General features: G+C 34.3%; 2 protein-coding genes across 3 annotated transcripts; both read right to left on the minus strand.

The window, feature by feature from the left end:
- Positions 1-921: 921 nt before the first annotated feature.
- LOC127164691 (uncharacterized) lies at positions 922-12391 on the minus strand. Its single transcript, XM_051108716.1, has 19 exons — positions 12324-12391; positions 11113-11139; positions 10717-10766; positions 10272-10326; positions 8532-8744; positions 8121-8383; positions 7984-8032; positions 7222-7434; positions 6785-7059; positions 6621-6687; positions 6199-6393; positions 5901-6106; positions 5045-5072; positions 4458-4652; positions 3980-4140; positions 2667-2697; positions 2047-2259; positions 1647-1834; positions 922-1526 (listed from the first exon to the last, which is right to left on the minus strand). Exons 2-19 carry the CDS (start codon positions 11129-11131, stop codon positions 1509-1511), a joined length of 2439 nt encoding a protein of 812 aa, XP_050964673.1. The 5' UTR covers positions 11132-11139; positions 12324-12391; the 3' UTR covers positions 922-1508.
- A 620-nt stretch (positions 12392-13011) lies between these two features.
- LOC127165959 (tropomyosin-2-like) lies at positions 13012-16523 on the minus strand. 2 transcript variants are annotated; one of them, XM_051110993.1, is made up of 8 exons: positions 16376-16523; positions 14991-15018; positions 14557-14889; positions 14346-14422; positions 14109-14169; positions 13979-14001; positions 13570-13903; positions 13012-13467 (listed from the first exon to the last, which is right to left on the minus strand). In XM_051110993.1, the coding sequence occupies exons 2-8, from the start codon at positions 15007-15009 to the stop codon at positions 13160-13162; spliced, it is 1155 nt and encodes a 384-aa protein (XP_050966950.1). In that variant the 5' UTR covers positions 15010-15018; positions 16376-16523; the 3' UTR covers positions 13012-13159. The 2 variants fall into 2 exon arrangements, with proteins under 2 accessions (XP_050966950.1, XP_050966949.1); XM_051110992.1 differs by having other exon boundaries at positions 13570-14001.
- Positions 16524-25320: the final 8797 nt, after the last annotated feature.

The following is a 25320-nucleotide window of genomic DNA, read 5'->3' on the forward strand; positions in this document are numbered from 1 at the left end:
ACAGCCCTGAGCCAAAAAATAAGTAGGCTATACAGCATATACGTGCATATGGCCTCTACTAGCCTGTACATATATCCAACGTTTTCTTTCTGATTAATCGTAGAAACTACCACATCGACGACGGAAGCACAATATATTTAGATGCATAGAGATATAAGATTCATGCTGTGATCATGTCTTTTGATAATTTTCAACGCGAAATAAAACATTGTGTTGCAGTTGGTTAGCATGTACTTTAGCATGGAACTAACTATACTTACCTATGCGATTTTCCTGCCTTTACTTTAGAATTCACACGGAGGGAATTTGAAGTTGTCTGACTTCACACGGAGAGTCTGCTCATGAGTGTAGTCTGACTCATAATTAAATGTATTTTGCCATTAAAAACCTTCAAACAAATTTGTTGTGATTCGCCTTTCACGGGTCTCCTGTAGATGTAATATCAGGAAACGCTGCTTGAAAACTTTCGGTTTCACTTATGCTGCAGTTAAACGCCTCGCCTCCTATTTACAAATCAAACAGCTTCTGCTGGTTATATTCTCATAAATACGCCTCTGTATATTAGATGTTCCTTTCTAATTTAAAATGAGCACAACATGATAATTTTATTAAGGAATAAATGTAAGTGTAAAATGATAGGCTTGTAAAGGCCTACCGTTGTTTGCATTATAAATTGGACCACACGTTTTGCTAAACAGATTAATTTGGACACATTTATCTGCACCCCCTCAATGATTCTCAGAATGATCTAAGAACTTTATGAAATGGCAGAATTGATAAAGTTTTTTACGTTTTTTAAGTATATCCTGAAAACAAAAATCTCTTATTTGTTAATTATTTTTAATCTTTTAATTTCCACAGCTAAGCAAAGCACACAAACACACTTGCACCAATTGTACTAAGATTTGTAAAGATCAGTTTTTATTATTATTATACGCAAATATTTAACGGAAAGCCACAGTAGCAGACAGAATCTATCAATACATCGCACAGATTAAATACAGTATAATTAACACTAAAACTCTTCACTAAAAATCTCTCAATGAAATGTATAGAGAGAACAAATTAGTTCTATTTGCCTCTTTATTAACATAAGGCACTGCATTAAACAACTGTACTGAACATTTAGTTTTGATGGTTATACACAAACTTTGCCATACAGTAGGCTAGAGAGTTTTACTGCTTTTGTACACTATAGGTCATTCATTTAAACAAATAATTCTAACAGGATTTCTGAATTATGCAGCTTCATGCTTTGTAAATGCACAACAACACACTAGACTTATTCACATACAACTTCAAGCATGTCATCTCATAAAGCATTTTCCTGTTGGGTGCAAAACTGTTTTTTATAGCTCTACAGTATATCTGACAAGCAGCTGATAGACACAAGCTAAAAGGGATTTCATCAGTAGGGAGAGTTGATGTATGTAGTTGTCAGTGTCACAGGATCTTTCTGAATGGTGAACAGGTGACAGGTGACAGGTGTATTGATCCTGTTCATTCCACTACTTTTCCTTGATGATCTATACAAAGCACAAAATTTATTGTTATTGTGACATATATTCAGCCATTACCCTTGGATCATACTTTGCTTAAAGTTTGAAATATGTAAAAATGAATTCTGTTCAAAAACATCAGGTCACCTTAGCGCTTAGAAACTCTAAGAACGCAGACAATTCATATCGGTTAATTTTGCAGTTAGGCAGTTCTTCACCCTCAACGTAAACAAGGTCTAATGGCAAAATTCTTCGTTTGTTGACAAATTCATTGCTGCTTGGGACTGAATCTGAAGATACTGTTTTGTGGAGAAAAATGAGAACAACAGGCTTGTCTGAAAAGAAAAAGACAAAGAAAGAAATTGTCAATATAGTTCTATGTTAAATAGATGAGAATATATATATATATATATATATTAAAAGGGGCAATGAAGTTTATCATTTTTTATTTAGTCTTAAATAAATGTTCACAATAAAACAACATAATATATAAAATGTTCTTTTATATAATATATATTTTATATATAGTAAACTGATCTTTCATCACCTGTTCTTTTGTTACAGTCACTGATGTCAGGACAGAAGAGCAGAATGACATCACTGTCTTCCACTGAAGTAACCTCATTCAGACAAATCTGATTCTCTGTAGCATCTATACAGCGCAAAAAGTTCTTTGCATCTTTAGTTAAATTGGTGAAATATCTAACTGTATGAGAGGAAGTGAATACCGGAGAAACTGGAGGAGATGGATGCTCTGTATCTGAACAAAAGAACTCATTTATAAAAACAGATAAAACACACAAAATACACAAAGTACAATTTTGGTATAAAAAGTTTTTTCTTGTAGTAACACCTTAAGTAATTAATTTATTAAATTAAAAACTGAATATATGACTGAATCAACATGAGGTCAGTTTTAAAGGGTCAAGAGTAAAACACCTATAAAACATAAATTTATAACATTTATAAAGCAAATCTTATTTTATTAATTGTATTATAAGTTATCAAAAATACAGTTAATATTAGAAAGAATTTATAACATTTAAATAGCATACATTATTTTCACATACTTGAGTGGGGTATATTGATATGTTTTTTTTTATTAAAATTCTAAATTACATACTAAATATCAAACATAATTATAAGAAGTAATGTTAACCTACTTACTTAAATTTATTGAAGCTTGTTCTTTCTTCTCCTGTATACAAAACAACAGACAGCAGTGAGATTAATAATGATTATAAGATTCTTTAAAAAGTACTTTATTAGTTTCATGTAGTATGTTGTTAGAGTTTAGAGAACTACATCTTATTCATTAAAATCTTATTCAACTATATTTCTTTTTTATGCCAAACTAATCTGATCTCCAATCTATCCACATAATTTAAAGGGGACACTGGATTATATTTTCAAATTTTTTTTATTATTATTATTATTATTATTATTATTATTATTTTATTTATTTATTTTTGCATTCAGTTAAGTTTCTACACTGTAAAATGATTCTGTAAAGTTTACAGTAAAAGAACGGCAGCTGTGGTTGCCGGAATTTTACTTTCAAAAATATATATATAAAAATAACTTTTGACTTAAATTATCAGGTAAATACTGTAATTTCATTAACTAATATAATGTTAATGTACCAACCTTTTGAAGTACTGAAATCTGTTTTGTACCTTTGTAATACACTGATAACCGCCAAAAGCAGGTGGTGATATGAAGGATCACCAGTTTTCACTGATTCACATGATGAACCAAAGCTCATCACAAACAGCTTTTAAATATTAAAATATATATATTATATATGTAACATACAACACTAATGTACAAATCTGATAAGAAAAAACTAAGAAGAAAGAGTAATTTAAACAACAACAAAAAAAACAATCAAATTAAAAAAAAAAAAAGTAACACGGAATTCTGGGAATGTTAATTTACGCTTATTTACTGTAAATTTTACAGTCTTTTACTGTGAACCATTTAACAGGTTATTACTGTAGCATTTTTACAGTTACAGGTCCTTTTTTTACAGTGTAGTGTGTCAGCCAGCTGAGAAAAGAAAACACATAGCCAGTTTGTTATGGGTTGTCTGAGTCTGAAGCTGTCAACAAACTCTTTCAATTTGAATATGACCACCTCTGAGCCACATACAGATATATTCACAACACGCCCCATGGAAAAGAGGGGTGGGGTGAGCAGTAGCTCATTATCATTTAAAGAGGCGTCCAATGAAACAGGTCGCTGTGAACAGCTGTTTTTGACCAGGTAAAAAGGCTGTTTTACACGATCACTGAGGAATTTTAACCAAAGTATGGTTTGTTGCAGACATTTAATGAAGGTCCTAAAGAATCATACCATCTTGTGGAAAATGGGCATCCAATGTCTCCTTTATTTTGTCTCTGTTATTGTGTTGTTCATTCGATCATTCTCTACTTCAAATTTGCAACAAACAATAATAATTTTTATAAATATCAGATCACCTGTAGCTGCCGTGAGACTGCAGAAATTTCATCTTTGTTCAACTGGCAATCAAAATGACCTTCACCCTCAAGGAAAATATAGCTCACAGGAATAACAGTCCGTCTCTTTAAATTGTCTGAGTCCAGTGTTTGATGGCGAGAAATGAGAACAACAGGCCTGTCTGAGGATTAAGAGAGAGAAAGATATAGAGAGAAATTTTTTTGTCAAACTCTATGCCATATGGGTCACAAAGAACATATAATGAAGTGATGAAGAAGCTTCTTTCAAAATAAAGCAGATCATTTACACCACTAATGCCAGCTTGATCAATATATTTATTGATTGGTGATGAACACATTTAAGAGTGAATAATAAAGTGATTATTGATTTTTGCTTTCCTGTTTTTAATTTTCCTTTTTAAAGCTATTTCCTCAAGACAGTATCCTGTCAACACATTTGTAGAGTTTTTTATTGAGCAGTAAATTGATCATTCTTTACCTGTTCTCATGTGACACCCACTGATGTCAGGACAGAAGAGCAGAATGACATCACTCTCCTGCTCTGTAGAAACCTGCAGATTCATACCTTCCTGTAAAGCTTTTATAAAGTGCACATGATGCTCCTGTGCATCTCCAGTCACACTCACAAAATATTTTACTGGATGGGAGGAAGTAGATGTCATCTGCTGTTTGTCTAAACAAAACAACACAATTATAAAACCAGATCGAAAACATAACTCTTTAAGTGGTTTTTACTTATTACTACATTTCGAAGTAAAGATTCTTCATGTGTTAATATCTAAATTCATTTGTTTTACTCAACTACAAATTTTCTTATAAATGACTGAATTATTATTATCCTGACTACATAAGGCTAAATTAGGTTATTATTTTTAAGGGTAAGGACTCCATTCACAAGATTCAGCAGTTAAATATTTATATAACATATTCATAAAACATAAAAAAATGCATATTATATTTAGACATATTTAACTGAGATATGATGTGGTTTATAGTAGATTCAATTAAAATTCATATTTACAAACTCCACATCAAAAGTAATTATAGAACATAATTTCAACCTACTTTCTCGTGAAGCTTCAAGTTTCTTCTCCTGCAGAGATGAATGACATTAATGAATGTGAGATTGCCAGTGATTCTTTTTCTTTGAAGAGCAAAACAGTCAAACACACAGATTAAACATTTAGTCTTTGCCAACACAAATCCTTGACTTTAAGATAAGTATACTGGTAGTATACTTATTGATTATTTTTCCCTTTGAATAAAATTAAACACTTCACAATCCTTCATCATCAGTGAAGACCCCATACACCCATGATAAAATGATAATGTTGTGCCAATTTCCTGCAATATTCAACCAAGCAACAGCAATTTACTCTCAATTACAAGCTGCAGATAAATTTCCACTGCAATTAGTCACAGTATAAAAAACTGGTGATCTCACAAAACTCCTGTTCACACTGTATTATGAAATCTGACTGAGTAAGGTTGTCACTACTAAGTAAAAAATTATTAGCATGTAAGTTGGTACAAAGGGTTTTAAACGAGCACAAACCCTCTTTTGGTGTTAAAAAATTACTGTCATGATCTACTAAAGACTGAAAAATTAGCAATGAAAAAAGACATGGACAGTTTTTTTGTGGCTGACATTATTGCATATAGTTTCACTTACAGGCATAAAAGTTATGGCATAAAAGTATTTAAAGGTGTGCAGTAGTCAATTTACTGGTGTTTGTGTTACTTAAAAACTTGTCTTAACCCATTTTGTGCCTGTTAGTAGATTACATACACTTGACTATCATTGTCTTTGGTTGTTTGTGACCGTACATTAAATTTGCAAAGAAAAATGACAATATTACATTAATTAGTAAACAGCATTGTGTTAAAGATATTATAGAGCATTTTAGTTCTTGTTAAATACCTGCTGTCTTAACCAGTTCACAACTTTGTCGTCTGCATCTGAATTCTTCTGACACTTCAGTAATCCTGTATCCTCATAGAACAGATAGTCCACTGTGAGTATGTCTGTTCTGTTGACAAATTTGCTGCTGTCTAGGACCACTTTGTCTGGGTCAAACGTGTGATGAAGCACCACTAGAACAGTTAGCTTCTGAGTGTGTACAGAGTCTGTTCAAGAAGATAAATAAATAATAAATTAATATTTAATAATAAATATACGGAATATATATTTACATATGGAGATATATATATGGAGATACCTGTGCAGCATTTTAATGCCGCTTCAATGTCAGATCCAACTCGAGAAACAATAGGGCAGAAAACCAAAATTATGTCAGTCTCGTCCACTGTGTGAACAACACTTAGATTTTCAATTCGGTTTTTCAGAATGGCAATAAATTCCTCGTGACACTGATCTGCCTTTCCAGCCAAAGTGACGAATACTTTGACCCCCTCTGGAAAATGAATTATTAAGTAAGACATACAAACGTACAAATATTTTTATACAAATTGAATCCAAGATAATAATAAAATAACTGTTTTAAAAATCAATTGCATTCTCCAGGATGGTGTCCTGAAAGACCCCTTATTATGATCTGATAACTCACAACAGTCAAGAACGTAATATCCATGACTAAACAAAAGTTATAGTCTAAGGCCCCTCTGTAAGACACAGACTCACTTGTCTTAGGTTTGTCATCTGCCCTTTTCGGTCTTTTTGTCTGCACTGTCTCAGATTCACTTTCATCCTGTAGACACACAACAGTGGTGGTGAAATTCAGTCACATTATCTAGATTAAAAAAAAATAATAATTTAAAAAGTAACAAATGTAATATCGGATTTACCTTTTCTGATTTGTGTGGCTTTTCTTGACCCTGACATTTTAGAGTCTTTTCCCTATTTTCATAGATCATCTTGTTAAATTCCTGCTGTATTAACCAGTTTTTAACTTTGACATCTGCATCTGAATTCCTCTGACACTTCAGTAATCCTGTATCCTCATTGAACAGATAGTCCACTGTGAGTATGTCTGTCCTGTTGACATATTTGCTGCTCTCTAGCACTGTTTTCTCTGGGTCAATTGTGGGATGAAGCACCACTAGAATAGCCAGCTTAGAGCCTGCTCAAAGAAATGGACAAACTTATTATAAACAAAAACTTATTATAAACAAAAACTTCCGTATATATATGTCTCATATATACTTCACACTTAAAAATATTCTTTAAAAAAAAAAAAAATGAACTAGCTTCATTTAAAAATAGTGCAGTGAATTGTAACAACCTGTGTTGCCTTCAAATTGTTTAAGTGCTGCATCAATGTCAGTTCCAGCTCGAGAAACAAGAAGACACAAAATCAAAGCGAAGTCACTCTCGTCCACTGTTTTAACTTCCCTCAGATTCGGAATGTGGTTTTGCAGTGTGCCAATAAGGTTCTTGTGTACTTCATGCAATGTATTTTTGTGTCCAGTATAAAAAGTGAACACTTTTACTTCCTCTGTAAAATTCAAAAAAAGGGTTATGTTATAAATATGCAGTTATATTTCATACAGTTTACTTAATTCTGTAGGATGTATCCTGATAGAAGATTAGTTTTTTTAATCTATAACCACCCCAAAATTTGCACATGATTAAGCTGTGTTGTTGCTGGCTACTAGGATACATACAATATCATCATAAAACCATGATTTCTCTGAAGATAGATCATAGCCATACACCAGATTATACTACACTTCAATATCACAACAGATAGACTGCTGATATATTTTTACTAATTCATCTGGATGAATCACAGCTCATAATATTTTTCATCACAATAACAATCTGTTAATAGTTTATGAAAATAATATAAGGTTCTTCAGTGACAGCACTCTATTCATTTATATTTTAAAATGCAAGCTTATGAATTACAGTACATCTTAATAAAATAAAGCTTATTCAATTACTTCTTCATGCCAAGCAGTTGTATGTTCTGAAATATTTTTTGTAGTATTTATGACTTAACAAGCAGTTATTGTGGGAAGTCATTCGTAAGACACAGACTCACTTGTCTTTCTCTGCATTATTGTCTGCACTGACTTCGGTTCACTTTTATCCTGTAGACACACAACAGCTGTGGTGATATTCAGTCACATTATCTAAATTAAAAAATAAAAAGCAACTTAAATGTAATATCCGATTTACCTTTTTTGATTTTTGTGACTCTCCTTGACCCTGATATTTCTGAGTCATTTTTGAGTCAACTTTGTTAAACACTTGCTTTAACCAGTTCTTAACTTTGTTGTCTGCATCTGAATTCCTCTGACACTTCAGTAATCCTGTATCCTCATTGAACAGATAGTCCACTGTGAGTATGTCTGTCGTGTTGACATATTTGCTGCTGTCTAGCACTGTTTTCTCTGGGTCAATTGTGGGATGAAGCACCACTAGAACAGCCAGCTTAGAGCCTGCTCAAGGAAATAGGCAAACTTATTATAAACAAATTAATCTCATATCCTTATGATTAATATATACTTCACACTTAAAAATATTCTTAAAAAAACAACATGAACATAGCTAGATTCATTTAAAAATAGTGCAGTGAACTGTAACAACCTGTGTTGCCTTCAAATTGTTTAAGTGCTGCATCAATGTCAGTTCCAGCTCGAGAAACAAGAAGACACAAAATCAAAGCGAAGTCACTCTCGTCCACTGTTTTAACTTCTCTCAGATTCGGAATGTGGTTTCGCAGAGTGCCAATAAGGTTCTTGTGTACTTCATGCAATGTATTGTTGTTTCCAGTAAAAAAAGTGAACACTTTTACTTCCTCTGCAAAATTCAAAAACAAAGAAAAAAAAGGGTTATGTTATAAATGTGCAGTTATATTTCATACAATATACAATTTTGATAATTTACTTCATTCTGTAGGATGTATCCTGATAGAAGATTAGTCTTTAATCTATTACACCGCCCCCCTTATGGTGGCTGCCATAAAACATAAAAAGTTTTTGTAAAGCAGTGGTTCCCAACCACGTTCCTGGAGGCCCCCCAACACTGCACATTTTGCGTCTCTCCTTTGTCTGACACACCCATTTCAGTTCTTGGAGTCTCTACTAATGAGATGTGGTGTGTTTGATTAAGGAGACATGGACAACATGCAGTGTTGGGGGGGGGGCTCCAGGAACATGGTTGGTTTTGAGCACCAGCAAATCTGTCTGTGTCTGGCAGCATATGCCTTGCATTCATGCTAAAGACTGACAAGTGAATACTGTGTGTGAAATAATAAAATTATGTGTGTTTTCTTATCTTTTTGTGGACAAAATCCCCTGAACTTCACCTTTTTAAAATCCATAAAATTAAATAGTGAAAATTACATGGCTAGTGTCATAGAATAGCATAGTTAAATAATAGCGGGGCAGATTGTAATGCAGTGTTACAACTTTCCCCATCAGCGCAACTGGAATATAAAAGTGGTTAGTGTCTTCTGCTGGCTTGCCAAGCAATAATAAACTATCTAAACTGATAGACAGATTGGCGATTAAAATAATAGCAGATTTGTCTCCTTTTAAATGAATACTAAAAACTGACAACATTTTTTTACTTCAGCCAAAAATGTACTTTTACTATGGTAAAATAAATATTCAGCGATATCATCAAAAGGCCTTTGAATTCTCTGTAGAGTGTTACTATGGTAACTAGTAAATACCCTAAAGTTGGTTATGCTAGCATGTGTGGAAATATTTAAACCATGTGTGTTACAATTAACCCCACGTTAGTTTGTGCCCCGTGCACCCCTACATGATGTAACTACAGAAGAGTCAAGTTTTAAAATAGGAAAAATATCAAAACTCTTTGGTCATTTTTGAGTGAGATGATAACGGCCTAATTAGATTCAATGATCTATGCTAAGCTATCGCCAGACCTGGAGATCATCTGAATGGAATAGAAAATGATAAAACTCAACTGTTCAACTCTAGGGGAGTTGTAAAATTAGCTTATTTTCAAAAAAGTGGAGTGTTCCTTTAATGTTACATTATCAGTTCAGAAAATATGTTAATTTGACTATAAACACCAGGGGCCAGAAATGTAAAGTATTGTTCAGACGAGACTTCCATGTTGAGGAAAAAGGTGGATACACACAATATCATCATAACGTCATATTTCATGTGTTCTGTAATCAAGAGAGTCATATGATGTAGACGTATGATTTCTTGGGCAAAACAATGGTTTGTTTCTTTAAGGTGCCCTTTGTCTTTCACATTGACTTTAACAGATGAAAAAGAAGTTTCTTCTGTCTGTACTGATCTTTGAAAAACATCCTACCAAAAAAGATCCTAAACTCTTAACAAAACTCACCTGCCATTAATGCAGAATTTTCCATTTTCTTGTCATCAGTCTGTTCTGGGGCAGTCTGCTTTAAAGAAGGATTCATGTTTGATGGTGTGAGTGAAATACAACACATGACAGCACTGCAATTATTATACTTGTTTACACTGATGTGTCAATGGATCACTTTTGGCTGAAGCTGTCAGTAAATTGTGCTTGATATTACTTTCTAAAAACTAACATTACATTACAATTAAAAATATATTCCTTGATTGGATTATACAGTATAGAGAGTGTGTGTGTATTGTGCATAGAGTAGTATATGCTGTTGTTTAATATTGTCAAAATCTCTAGCTGTGTAGTTATCTCTCTAAATCTTGAATAGATGATTAAAATTATTTGTTTGAAGTCAGCATGAGACAGAAGTTTGGAATCTTAGAATTTTACATTCAACATAAAGTAAAAGTTCTCTCACCGTTTCAATTGATTTTTGAAGCATTTCAGCACCGTCAGGCCCCGTTAATGCTATTGGGAAACAAAGACCAAGTGCTGAGTTTTGAATAGCAAGCATAACTAAAAAAATAATTTCACAACAAATATATAAACCAAATTTATTTTTCCCTAATAACATTACTTTAAAACACTTACAGTAAGAGTAATCAGAAAAATGTGGAAAAGATCCAGTCAACAATACTCATAATACTGATAATGAGGAAACTATGGGACTGAAATTGCACAATATTCAAAAAACACAAATAAAGAGCTGTGGGCTAACCTTTTTTGTAAAGCTACGGTATCATCTGTTCTTCCATATAGAGACACACACATTTGAGTATATATGAAAAAAATGAGTAACTTTAAAGGAACTCACTATTGCATGGAGTTGCCATTTTCTCTCCTAAATGGGGCAAAAGACTCAGTAAGAAAAGAATTTCAACATCACCTCATCACTAACAACACACTTAATTCTTACAAGACTGTACTGTTCAGACGGAATGATTTTAATTGGAATATCAAAAACGTGTACATGTAAACGTGGCTACTGCTGAGGGATGAACAAGTAGTGGTACAATCAGTCTTATACCACTACTTAGGCATAGCCTACAATGCTTTTACAAAACTTTGATCCAACCAAAAGTAGTTCTGTACCATATACACCAAATCTCCTTACAGTGGCCCATGGGTGTCTTGTTCCAATGACACATAGTTTAAAATAGTTACTTGAAAGGGACCTATTATGCTTTTCAAAATTATTTCACCATTCCTTTAGTGTTTAATATAGCTTTTATTTTATTCATTATTTTAATTAATTTAATTTAGTATTAAAATAGCATGTAAATAAAATCCATGCCAAATGAAGATCGCCTCTAACACCTCATTTGCTCCTGCTGTCTGTTAATGGTGTGTGTGTGTGTGTGTGTGTGTGTGTGTGTGTGTGTGTGTGTGTGTGTGTACTTGGATGGCTGAAATGCAGAGCACAAATTCCGAGTATGGAACTCACTTTCACTTTCTATTCCTGCCTTTAGTTTCAGTGCATGTCAGCATGTAACACATTTACGTTATACCCGTTGCATTTATAACATTAAAACCACAAACTTTTGTTGTGTTTTCACCCTTTTTCTAATGACTGTTTGTAGCTCTCTTCACGACAACACAGACACAGGCTGGTTCTTTAAAACTGGCGTTTTATTCTTGGGTTTGTCTTCTATGTCTTTTGCGCCTTTGACGTCTTAACGCCTTAATGCCACAAAGCCGTAAGAACTATATTCGGTAATGAGCGTAGTACAAACACATCAGAAATTACACAACACACAGTCGTCCAAAACATTGAACATGTGAAACAAATACCTCGTTGTTGCCCGTCATTATTGGATAGGATTTTTTGCCCTTCTGCGATTTCGATATGCTACACGTAGAGACCACAGTCCGAAAAGGGATCTTTTTGGGCAGCCTGACCGTTCCGAATGTATTTTAGAACTGTCACACCCGTTGGTGAAACGCAAGGACAATTAAATTTATGTACGGTAGCCTAAGTGTTACCTTGCAGATTTCGGTTAGGATGTATGCATGGACCTCACTTACCTTTCTTCTTTATGTATCCTGTCTCAGCTAAAGTGCAACGCAGAACTGACCAGAATAACCCCTCAGACTGATCTGATGTCAGATGAAAAATCCTTTCACTTTCAATTTCTCTGTAACTGCAGAGACTCCCACGCCCTGTTTATTTGGGGTGTTTGGATTTCGACCAAATAAAAATAGTCCCCCTGCAGTCACTAATTTTATCCCTTAAACTCATCTTTAATGATTAAAATTACGTATTTATTTATTTAGCCATTAAAATAATTACTTTACATCTTAAAATAGCTTGAATGTATTAAACTTGCACTGCAGGTTTCACACATTTTACCATTACACCACATTTACTGAGATTGTAGAGGAAAGGCACAGTAAAGTATCAATACATTCCACAAATGAAATCATTTAAATGGACATCACCACAGAAATACCCATTTCACATTATGTTTCCTACAGAAATATAACTTTGTATATTATCCCTGTCATCCTAATTCTATTTTTTTTTTTTTTTTTTTTTTTTTTTTTTTTGAGAATCTCTTAATGCAATAGACACTGAGAACAATGTGGTAGGTGATGAGCCATAAGGACAATAGCTTGACTATAACATTCTGCTGGATTTGTAAGCTAATTGTTAGGTAGCTAATTAAAAAAAAAAATTACTTATTTCATGCACACATAATCTGCAGGACTTCTGAATTATGTAGCAGGCCAAAGGTGATCTAAAGAAAAACAAAGGTATCTGTTATTCCTTAGGATATTGTAAAAATGGATTTAAAAATTAAGGGAGAAAATCCTTTGTTTTAAATCATTTTATGCTTTTCTTGATTTGTGCTTTTAGTTTCCTATTCCTTTGATTGACATTTACTGGCTTCCAGCTCTATCGCTTTGTTCTCTGAGCATTTCATTTTCTCACTCAACATTTTGTGCATATTCTCCAGTTGTGTGTGTTTGCCCTGAAGCTGATTTTGTTTCTGCTCAACCTCTCTGACTGTCCGCATCAGTTTAGCATTAATGTCCTTAAGACGTTTGTCCTTGTCTTGAAGTTCTTCATTAAGTCTTTCTTTCTCTTTGTCCAGATCTTTAATCTTTTTATCACTTTCTTCGAGAAGAGATTTTGTTTCTTCAAGACATTTGGATTTTTCATTCAACTCTGAGAGAAGAAGAGAAACAATCCCAGATGTAACGTCAAGTTATGTCCTTAGCAAGTACTCATATTAATATGTGCTTGATAAAATTTGATCACATTTCTTACCTGAAATCCTCTTCTCCAACATCTCCTTATTTCTCATTTGCTCCTGTCTCAATGTCTCCAGTTGTTGTTTACTGGTTTCCATCTCTTTGATTGTGCTCTCCAGTAGTTTCTCTTTCTCACTCATCTGTTTGCTCATATTCTCCAGTTGTGTGTCTTTCTCCTGAAGCTGATTCTGAGTCTCTTCTATGTATTTAGTTATTTGTAGGAGTTGTCTTTCTAATTGCTGAATTTGTGATTCTTTCACAGCAGGGTGTTTTTCATTTTGTTGGAGACCAGATTTTTCTGTGATTGTTTGTAGCTGTTGTAGGACTCTTTCCAAATCCATCTTGGATGCCTTTATTTGTATTTCGGTTTGTTCCAGTTTTTTCCCTTGATTTTTGAAAACCTTGAATATTGTTTGGTGAAGTACCTTCACATAATTCATTTCAAACTCTGAAAAAGGAAATCATGCTTATGATGTCTCCATTAGTCTACCAGAGAAATGGAATGTCTTTCCTCATGTATAACAGACAAAGAAAGTGAACTTTAACAACACTCACCTGTCATTAAAGCAGATTCCTCCATTTTCATTCTCTGAGTGTCTCCCCATGTTCTGTCTAACTGTGAAGGTATAAAGAAAACAGACAAGAATCCATTATGGCTGTACAGTTACAGATGGAAACATAGAGTAAAGATGGTACAGAGACACTTATGATTAAATCTGATTCAGTAGCTTTTAGTACTCTAGTGTTAGTGTACATCTCAGCAGAAGTGAAGTAGTTCTTAATCTATCTTACCTCATGTAGTTTCAGGACTTGTCCACCTTGAATCTTCGATGGATGACTCACAGGTGGGACACCAGAATCTTCTTTTCCTGCGGGAACAACGCACAATTTGAGCATGTGTTTGATTGAATTTGACTGATTTATGACTTAGTTCACTTTTAGCTCACACAGGAGATTGCTGAGAACATTGAGCTGATGTAAAGTGGAGTTATAGGATGCTCACCTCCTACTTCTACTGTTATCTCCTCTGTCGTGTCTTCACTGATGACCTGACACAGGTAAACTCCTATGTCTGATTCTTGGAAGTCTCTCAACTTCAAGGACACATTTCCTCTGTTCAGCTCCTCAGTGGACAGACCCGTTCTGCCCACATATTTTCTCCCCTCTGTCAACTGTCTGTTCTTATAGAGACACACACAGTCTGTCTCCTTAAACCACCTGATCTCCATGTCAGCAGCACTGATTTCAGGTGTCAGGTGACACGATACAGTGACATCAGACCCCAGTTTGACCTCAGCACTCTGAGCTTTATCGGGGACAATAAGATGAAACCTATCTAGAAAGAAAGAGAAAAACACACCCATGACCTAAGTTATGATATATTTTGTGTTAATTAAAAAATACTCTGTCATGAGACAGAACTATTTTAAGACTTACTGTTGCTTGCATTTGCCATTATTCTCTCCTAAATAGGGGGAAAAAAAAACATCTGGTCAGAGACATTAATGATTTCCATTTAACTATTCAACATCACCCCTTCACAAAAGAATGACTTTTCAACACTATCTGCTTTACTGACTTAATAATCAACTAGTAACAATTTAATTTTAATAATCAAAATTAACTGTTTGTTTATGTCTTGTCTTCGTATTATACTGTCTTTAATAAAGGAGAGGTTCACTACCGGAATAAAAATTTGCAGATAATGTACTCATCCACTTGTCATCCAAGATGTTCGTGTCTTTCTTTCTTCAGTAGATAACAAATTATGTTTCTTGAGGGAAAACATTTCAGAAATGTTCTCCATATAGTTAGTGGACTTCAATGGCAAGTTTGAACTTCCAAAATGCAGTTTAAATGGGTTTTATCTAGCAAAACGATCAGTCATTTTCAAAACAACTAGTATACTTTTTAACCTCAAACGGTCGTCTTGTCTAAGTCTGCGTAAACTCTGTTTCACACTCTTTTTAAGACAGGGTATGTTGAAAAACTCCCACCTCGTTTTCTTCCCCAACTTCAAATTCGTCCTACAAACCTACAGAGGTACCGACCCAGAGTTTACAAAGTGAACATGCAAAGAAGATCAAACGCCCTTTACCAAAATAGGGTTAAACGGCGATGTAGGGCGATTTTGAAGTTGAAGAAGAAAACGAGTTGGGAGTTTTTCGACATACCCCAACTGTATTGAACCGATTACACAGACTACGCATGCGCATCGCACAGATGAGACAAGATGAGCCTTTGAGGTTAAAAAGTATATAAATTGTCAATTTGTTTCGAAAATGACCGATCGTTTCGCTAGATAAGACCCTTCTCCCTCGGCTGGGATCGTTTAGAGCCCTGTGAAGCTGCATTTAAACAGCATTTTGGAAGTTCAGACTTGGGGGCACCATTGAAGTCCACTATATGGATAACATTCCTCAAATGTTTTCCTCAAGAAACATAATTTCTCTACGACTACAGAAAGAAAGACACGAACATCTTGGATGACAAAGGGGTGAGTAAATTATCTGTAAATGTTGGTTCTGGAAGTGAACTAATCTTTCAAGTATTGTGGGATGTATGTACGTCATTGTCACAGTAACATAACAGGTCTGACTACTGTTTAGAACAGAATTTTTGTTTTCGTGAATCATCTGAATTAAAAGAATTGTTTTCTCCCCTTTTTTTCAGTATCTCACTGACAAACATCTCATTTTAAATCTGTGCCATGTTAAAGAAGTTCTACTTTAAAACATTTCTCAAAACTGTGTTCTTTTCTATTCTTTTATAACACAAGAGCACAGTGTGTGAACAGCCCGTTGGCTTGTTGCTCCACTTACCTTTTCTGTCTAAAGTTGCCTAACTCAGTTGAAGAGTGCACAAAGGCCTGAAGTGGTCACAAGAGTTGTGTGAAAAAAAATGCAATGTTACTGCAAGTTAGCAGCCTTCGTCTTTCCAGCTGATGCAAACACTGTCAAACTAGTTAAGCACTCAAATCTCTTTCACTTTTACTACATTTACTTTCACTTGCACACTCAGAAAAAAACAGCACTTAGCTTTTCCTGTTTATATTATTCATTATGGAAGATTTACTACCTATATGTGTTTTTATCAGGTTATTTGGATGTCCTTCATAAGAACGAAAGGGGTTTTGTCAGCTCAAACTCAAAACTGATTTGGATACCTGTTTAAATCTATTTCTTAGTTGTAAGTTTGCTTTGTCTTGTTGGATAGTTTTATGTTGAAGAAACATTGTTTTGTGAGTTGAACAACTTCACCTGATTCTGTGTCTGACTCTGTCTACTGTATGTCTCTTTTCCACAATTTCTCTCCAATCTGCCCAACTCCATTTCTCTCAAAATAAAGTTTTGTTAACTGAATAGGCCTATGTCTAAGATTTATCTTGACCTAGAAATGTGAACTTAGGCAAAAGTGCAGCAAAGCACATTCCTGCCACTGAGACAACTAGTCTTGTGTTTCAGCTCCTATTCAGATCAGTTGAAATAGAGTACTGCATTGTTATAGATTCATTTATTTTATTTATTTTAAATATTAAGTATCAATTTCAGATTTACAGTTATTATGCAGATAATCATCAAACTGTTCCTGAATGATAAAATATACATCATAACTGCAATATACTTAATTACTCTGAGGGGAACAGGAACAATATTGTTGAGAGATATCAATGTGATTTACAATTTCACATATTCTTATGATTATTAAAGTATAGACTGTAGATTTTTACGGTTATTATAGAGTGTTATCCACCTCTTATTGTCTGCAGCTAGTGAGGTCTTACTGATATTGAATATATTTTAACTTTTTTCCCCTCTTTTGGGTTTTGTGTTTTCACATGCATTTAAACATCCAGATACTTTTCTGCTGACACAGTAAATTATACATGTATCTAGATACTTACACTTCTTTTTTGATTAATACAGACATTACTGCCTTTAAAGAAACACTGACTAAAACAAACTGGATTTACATTTACATATTTGCATTTGGTGGATGCATAAATGGCTTTAGTGCCTTCGAAGTTCTTGTTTCGAAGAAGCTATAAATATCCTGAGCTGAGATACTGAAGTTTCTGTATATACAGAATAGGACACTGTGGTTAAACCAAAAGAAAACAGGTGGTTTTGCAATTAAAAAAAAAAAAAAAAAAAAGGAAAGCAAAGCAAATAAAAAATACCTTATGCTTCGCACACCACTAGATGGCAGTAGAGACCAGGCATGTTTACAAAGAGACCAGGTATAATCTTATATTTTAGAAGAGAGGCAGAAATGAAATGTGCTATTACGAACACCCCAAAATAGCCAGAAATCAACATCTAAACACCACTCAAGGGTTAGAGTGGTGCAGAAGGTGCATTTGGAAAGCAATCAGCTGTTATGAATACTAATATTGCCCATACTTGACATGGGTTGATTTGTGTGGAGCCCCCTACTGGGAAACTGTATTGAATGCAGCCCATTAAAAACAAACTGCAGAGAAGCCTGTCACACAAATGCAAACTATGCATATTAAACAGGAAGAGTGATTGCAATCACAGTCAAAACCAAATGAATGATGGCAGGTAATCAGTAATAAAAAACATCTTTTCACATATCTTATCTGGCAGAAATGCTTTCACATTTGAATAATGCTTTTCATCCATAGCTGGCATGTGGCTAAAGAAAATGTAAGATGGAGTTTATGACCATGGTAGTCGTTTCTTGCTGACTGGGAGAAAACAGCCTGAGCTGTCATGTCCATTAATGTGCAGTGGAAATCACCTGACAGCACTGCTGCCTGTTCTCAAACCCAAGAGGTGCTGCTTCAAACCTGCCTTAACTCATTTCAGCAGGATATATAGGAACGATAGAAAAACACTCACTGCACCAAAAGGAAAAAGCAATCTGACTTTTCCAACTGCAAAGAGAACACCCCCTGCTATTCGGGAAGATGGCTGAAGTGCATAGAAGCTACCAAACAGCTACCTATCAACAGGGAAAAAGCCCATCCAAGGAAAATAATCATTGTTATTTTGTCAGGACAACACCTTAGCTTTCAGTCGACCACATCTCTGAGGATACACTTTGTGCATCACGCATCTATAAATGGATCAAGACATTGTTGTCTATATTAAGTATGTGCACACATCATTTCCCATACACACCTTGTTGTTTGTGTATTCAACTTACACTCCTTTGAGACTCCATAATTAAACTCCATTTTAAGTCATGTGTTTCAAAGTGACGTATCTGAAAACAAATTACAGCAGATGGGTCTGTGACATTCTCTGAGCCAACAATATGTATATTATAGCCATTTGCAGCTTAATCTGTTTATCAAGTCAGGGTAAATGAATCCCAGTTCTCAACCCCATTGAGATTGAAGAATGAACTGCCTTTATTCTTTACTCATGCACATTTATAAATACAATAATGCCCAATTCTAATGAACTAGTCTAGCACTATTCACTGTAGTGTAAACTAAGTCATCATATATCGTGTTGCCAACAGTTTCCAGATGGTCCTGAAGAGAAAGACAAAATGTGTCTTGGCTGTATATTTGAACTCACTCACTAATAAAAAATCTGTTATCACTCTCCAAAATGAAAGATCCGGTTTTATAACTAGAGAATGCCTTTTGCCTAATTCTCAGTGTTGACAAGCTGAATTGTCCCACTGTATTGCATTGTGCACACTTTCAGTGTTTTCTGCATTACCGACACTCCTGTAGAAACCCACATGTACATTGCTTTATACATTATTTATGCTGTATATAAAGCAATCGATATATTGTCACTCTTGCTGACACCACAAATGGAACAATTTAGAACACTTGTATTTACACCCGACACACTGTACATAATGTGTGGGTCTATATTGTGAATAATTTATATATTGTGTAGCCTATTCTGAATCTGTACATTGTGCGTATTATACTTTTCTGTTAGATCTGCTGCAATTTTGGTGGGTGAAAAAACTGCAATTTTCCACCCACCATTACACATGGTATTGCATGTGTATGGAGAACTGACATTAATTTGTGATGAGACATGAATTACATTTAAACAATGTAGTATACAGAGCATACTCTACTTTACTCATACAAGTGAATTGCTCTTAACTTGGAAGAACTGAGTGAGCTAACTCATATTTAACTTAATATTATCAAGTACTATCAACTTAAATATTTTTAGCAGTGGAAATTAACTAGCTACAACATACAAAATGTATGCTATTTTTGATTTAGTACTGACCTGAATAAGATATTTCACATAAAACATGTTTACATATAGTCCACAAGAAAAAAATAGTTGTTGAATTTATAAAAATACCCCCGTTCAAAAGTTTACATACACTTGATTCTTAATATTCTCAGAAAAAAGGAACAAAAGCTGTCACTGGAGGATCACTCTTATGAAGGGTAGTAATATATACTAGTTACTACCGGTAATATGTACGCTTGATGTAGTAATATGAACCTTGAAAAGTACTAATATGCACCTTTTAAGGGTTAATAAAATATAAAGGCACATCAGTGGTACCTTTTTTGTACCTTTGAGAGTGTGGGAAACATAAATCCCAGTCCAGTTTCAGTTCAATTAAAGTTAGTCCAAATTAAAAGTGTTAAACCCAAAACAATAAAAAAAAAATCAGAAAAAGAAAGCTAAATATTTTTAGTTTTAATGAATTAATTTGTTTGCCCTAAGTTTGCCCTACTCAAATAATTAATTATTTTGGGCGTTTTAAAAATTTAGATTATAGATATATCGGTCCACATGAGGTACGAAAAAATTTCCTTGAAGAATGCTGATGAATAGATTGACAGTTCATCTGTATTTTCAAGCTTTTCAAGCAGATAATGATTATAATTTAAGTACTGAAGACAGTGATAATTTAAATTGATTTCCAGGCAGGTTCTTTGTGTTAAGTGCTGAGTGCACTACTTGTCATGCAACTTAATCTTCACTAAAATTGTTATTCACATGTTGCCAATTAGAGCTGATAGAATTCCATTACAAAACTATCACATCCTAAGAATGGGGCTTGAAAGACAAGAATATTGTTTCACATGCCAACCGTCTTGAACCGGTCAAACCTTAAATTTAATGGCAATGGCTTGGCTAGTGTTTAAATGAGTTTGTGCTCAAGCTGGTTGATGGAGCTGTGAAAATGGTTCCACAGCTCCATCAGCCAAATTCAACCACTTATGCACTTTATGGAGAACCCTTATGACCACCTTAATGACCCTCACCTCAAGGCCTGTCTTGTGCCTGCTATAGAGAAAAAGCTTTTAAAACAAGGTCTCATTTGTGATTCGTAATAATCAAAGCAGTAATAAAAATTTAAAGTAATCATAATTATTGTATAGAACACCAATAAAATTTCAATAGTAATATGTATGGCTGTCTTTACTTTCAAACATCAAACCTATTATTTTATTAGAAAATAAAACGGCTGGTACATGTTGTGTTTCCAATCCATGTTAAAGCAACCCAAACTCACAACAATTGCAGACTGATAAAGCTCATGTTAAGTGGCATTTACTGTGAGCCAAGCCAATCTGAAAACATTTAATCCTGAGTTGTTAGCATGCAAAAACAAACAAACAAACAAAAAAAAACATTCCATGCTTCACTCTGAAACAGTAAATAGCTAGGCATATATAATTACATCACAATACTTCTTGTCATATGAAAATGTAAACAGCATCACACAAAAAGTTAATATTTGTAGACTCTCTAGTTCGGTGATTCATGTCCCAGATTTTGCTTTACACAATTTTCTGGAATTGTTAAACATACAACAATACAAATAATAATCAGTGTTGGGAAGGTTACTTTAGAAATGTAATAAGTTACAGATTACAAGTTACTTGATTTAAAATGTAATAAGTAGTGTATCTTTTCAATTACTTTATTAAAGTAATGTAACTTATTACTTTTAATTACTTTTTGATTACTTTTCTAAATTTCTAATATTTTCAGCTGTTAATAATTTTGAAACATTTAAACCAGGCAGAGTTAACCTTACAGTAGCATTTTAACACTGATTACTGTCAGACTTTCCAAATCCTTTATCACCTGAATTAAGATTATAATAAGTAAGGGAAAACATACATCTTTATTTTACGATAACAACTGGCTGGATGTACATTATCCCACTTATTACACAGTTGCTTGATAGATTATTTAGATGTTTTGTGTCAAAATAATTAGACATGAAACACTGATCTGAGTTGAAATATTTGAACGCAAAGCTTCCATGAAGAAATCAGTTGCTAAAAAACGGCAAGTTCAAACTAGACATACCACTTTTCTTACACAACATTTCACCACATAAATAATTAAGTAGTAGTACTAGTTTGTTAGTTATCTTATAATCCATTACAGTGTACAAAAAAAATAAGATAAATAAAAATAAAAAAATGCCAATTCCGTTACATGTAACTAGTTACTCCCCAACACTGATAATAATAATAACATAATACATTTTACTTAATAATAAAATGAATAGATGGATCTACTATGGACCTACTAAAAGTATAATATACTAAGAAATATATATATATATATATATATATATGTAAATAAGAAAGTAAGAATATACTAAAAATACTGATCATGATCCTCTTTGAATCAAGCTGCTTTCACACCACATAGGCTGAGGCGGCCAATAGCAACGTATTTTTCACAGCATTTACAAACGTCAACAACCAGTGAGTGGAGGACGCCGTGATCGGAGGTGAACAAGATTTCACCAAGTACAACATGTTCCTGGATCAACATCCTTGTTGATCCTGGAACAATATTTCAATCAACCAATCAGAATTAAGGAATACCTTTTCAGGAAATGTCAGTTTTAGGCTTATGATCAGATTTTTCTACACCCTTTTTAATCAGCTATTATGTCCCTCTGATATTAGGAATAAATTATGGTTAGGGTTAAGTTTTCAGGGGTGTAAAATACATGTTTTTTATTGGGAATTGTTGCCAAGTCTGTGATTTCCTGTGAAATTTGGGCTACTTTAAAACTGTTGCTGTGGGTTGTCCTTGATGTCCGTGGGTTTATGCGACCCCATTAATTTAGCCCCTGGAATGCAAATTTACCCGGGGAACCTTGACAAAAAATGTGAATTTTACACCCCGAACATGATTTTCTACAGAAACCCCCTCGAAACGTGATTGGGATAGTTTGGGACTAGGTACTAAATATGATGTTATTGGGGTCGCTTAAGACCACGGACATCAAAAACAACCCATTGCAACAGTGTAAAAGTAGCCCAATTCCACAGGAAAACCGTAGACGTGGCAACACTGGGGTAGCTGGTGTTTCATATGCCTTTGGGCAATCAGTATATCTTGATTAGTGAATCTTTAAAACATATATCTTAGTATGTTTCTGGAAATTTTATAGTGTAAAAGGACTGTGTTGCCCACACAGGTCAAAGAGCCTTCGGGGCCGAGCATCTCACATACTACTCTGTGTTCAGTTTGCTTAACTTGATGTCTTTGCTGTTCTTTGTGTTTGTTTAGGGATTTAGACCTGTGATTATACTGTAATCAATTGGCAAAGATGAGGTAAGTGCAGAACAAGAACAAAATGGAGTGTATTATCACTGCTGCATAGCTCTGTACTGATCTTTCTGAGAGCGGTGGCTTTTTTTTTCACAAAGGGACACAAAGATGGTTGATGCGCAATGGACCTTTATCTCACTTCCTATATGCGGTAAGCGAAGAAGTGTATCGCCACTTCTGGTCCCATCGCAACACTGAAAACCGATGGGAGAATCCTCTCTTTCCTTTCTTTCGCCGGTGTTACTGCAGTGTACCTGGCTGCTTTTATTCTAAACAATGACACACTTTTGTTTTTTTTCCCGTGGACTGATTTCCATTTGTATTGCCATGGTTTTACTACACATACCATGGTTACTTTTCGTAAGAGCAGTATTAAAATGGATGGGCGAATAAATGTGCGGGTGCTGTCTTAAAGAAATGTAACAATGTTAAACATTTTAGCTAATTAATCTTACACAGTATAATGCGTTGACAGCGTGACTTTGAATATTAATTAAGAATTTTGGCATAAATATATGAATTACATACAGTGAAATGACTATGAATGAAAAATGACAGAATAAAGACTAAAATTTAATACAAATGAATAAATATGTTGATTCTGATCTTATTCATCAGGTCTCACACACACTGCACGCACTGACACAGTGTAGTGAAATCAGGCATGTTTATGAGCCATAGGTTTCTCAGATCGGTACGTTGGATTAAAATTACAAGTTCCGTTGAGTTTGGAAAATTCTGTGCACAGTAATCATTAGAATGTCTCTTTGCCTGTCTCTGAAATGTCTGGATTTTGTAATCATCCTGCAGATGCTAATTTTAATAGGCTTTTATTTAACTAGGTGATTACAGCATATTGAAAAACATATAACCGGAAGAATCCATACACTGCTTCGACAAGCGCTTCCGGTGTTCAATTCCAGTGCGATAAAGGTCCATTTAACAGAGATGCTGAATTGTAAATGATGAAAGAAATATATAATAAATATTTTGTGCAGAACATTATTAACAGTGTTGTAATAATCATGACATGAAATGTTAAATGTGTGTTTTATAGAAAAGCACACAGGTCAAGCAAGGTTATGATGCTCATTATTCAGTCTTTACTGCAGCCTGTAATTTTGTTTTTAAATTTGATTTAAACACTCTGTTAATCTCTGTTAAGGAGCCGAGGGCACTGAAGTCTGCCAGTAGCTGTGGTCAGTGAGCAAAATAAATCTACACATGGATGCAGAGGTGAGGCTGAGAATTCTTAAAAGGACTGACACTCATTTGGGATGATAACAGCTTTGAGTCAGATGGCTGTCTCCCTCCCACTGAGAGCACCAGTGAAAAGGCGTGACCTATGGCTAGCAGAATTTCTGTTCTGAAATCCCAGCTGGCTGTGGCTAAAATCAAAGGTCTAAAACTGGAAGATCTAGATTTAGAACACTGATAATTGATCATTAGTTTCAAAACCATCTCAAAGCACATAGCCATTAAAGGAAATGAAAATATGGTAAAAATTTACTAATAACCTTAGACCATCCAAGATAGTTTGGAACATTCAGAAAAAATTGGTATTACATAATTTGCTCACTAATGATGTTTTATTAACAACGTTTAGGAGGAGCACGTTCAGATAATCAGCTAATTTAGCACAGGTGGAGCACATTCTTGTCCATGACTACATTTTGTCAGGTGAAAAGCTGTGTGTTTAAAAGAAACAAATCCATCATTAAGAAATTTGAACTTCTGAGTAAAATACCAGACCATAATCTCTAAAATGTTGCATCCAGGAAAAAAGTCCATCCCCTATCGTCCTCTCACATTAAAAACACAGTTTTTTTTATGGTTTTGGACTGTTGTTGTTTATACATTGTGCTTGATCTGCATATTTCAGACAATTCAGAGAAGACTACATTTTCACTGGAGGATTATTATGGTTTGAGGACTCATATTTTAGCTGGAAGCTACGGTTCTTCATGGATTTGTTTATTACAACCACTCAGCTTTGCACAAGACAAATTGATGGACTGGATTATTTGTGGATTGTTGTGATGTTTTTATCAGCTGTTTGAACTCTTATTCTGACGGCACCCATTCACTGCAAAGGATCCATTGGTGAGCAAGTGAAGTAATGTTAAATTTCTCCAAATGTGTTCCAATAAAGAGGGGGCCTGAGGTATGCATTTTAAGCTAATTTCGATTTTTGTGTGAATTGTTCCTTT

Source organism: Labeo rohita, chromosome 5 (genome assembly GCF_022985175.1).
Source record: "Labeo rohita strain BAU-BD-2019 chromosome 5, IGBB_LRoh.1.0, whole genome shotgun sequence".
Lineage (NCBI taxonomy): Eukaryota > Metazoa > Chordata > Actinopteri > Cypriniformes > Cyprinidae > Labeo > Labeo rohita.

Excerpts from the sequence above, each read along its gene's own strand:
- LOC127165959 (XM_051110992.1), bottom strand. Across the intron at positions 14,170-14,345 it reads AAGTCCTGAAACTACATGAG|TTAGACAGAACATGGGGAGA; the intron begins GTAAGATAGATT and ends ATACCTTCACAG. Across the intron at positions 13,468-13,569 it reads GTTGGAGAAGAGGATTTCAG|AGTTGAATGAAAAATCCAAA; the intron begins GTAAGAAATGTG and ends TTCTTCTCTCAG.
- LOC127164691 (XM_051108716.1), bottom strand. Across the intron at positions 6,107-6,198 it reads GGCATTAAAATGCTGCACAG|ACTCTGTACACACTCAGAAG; the intron begins GTATCTCCATAT and ends CTTCTTGAACAG. Across the intron at positions 5,073-5,900 it reads TGAACTGGTTAAGACAGCAG|GAGAAGAAACTTGAAGCTTC; the intron begins GTATTTAACAAG and ends TCATCTCTGCAG.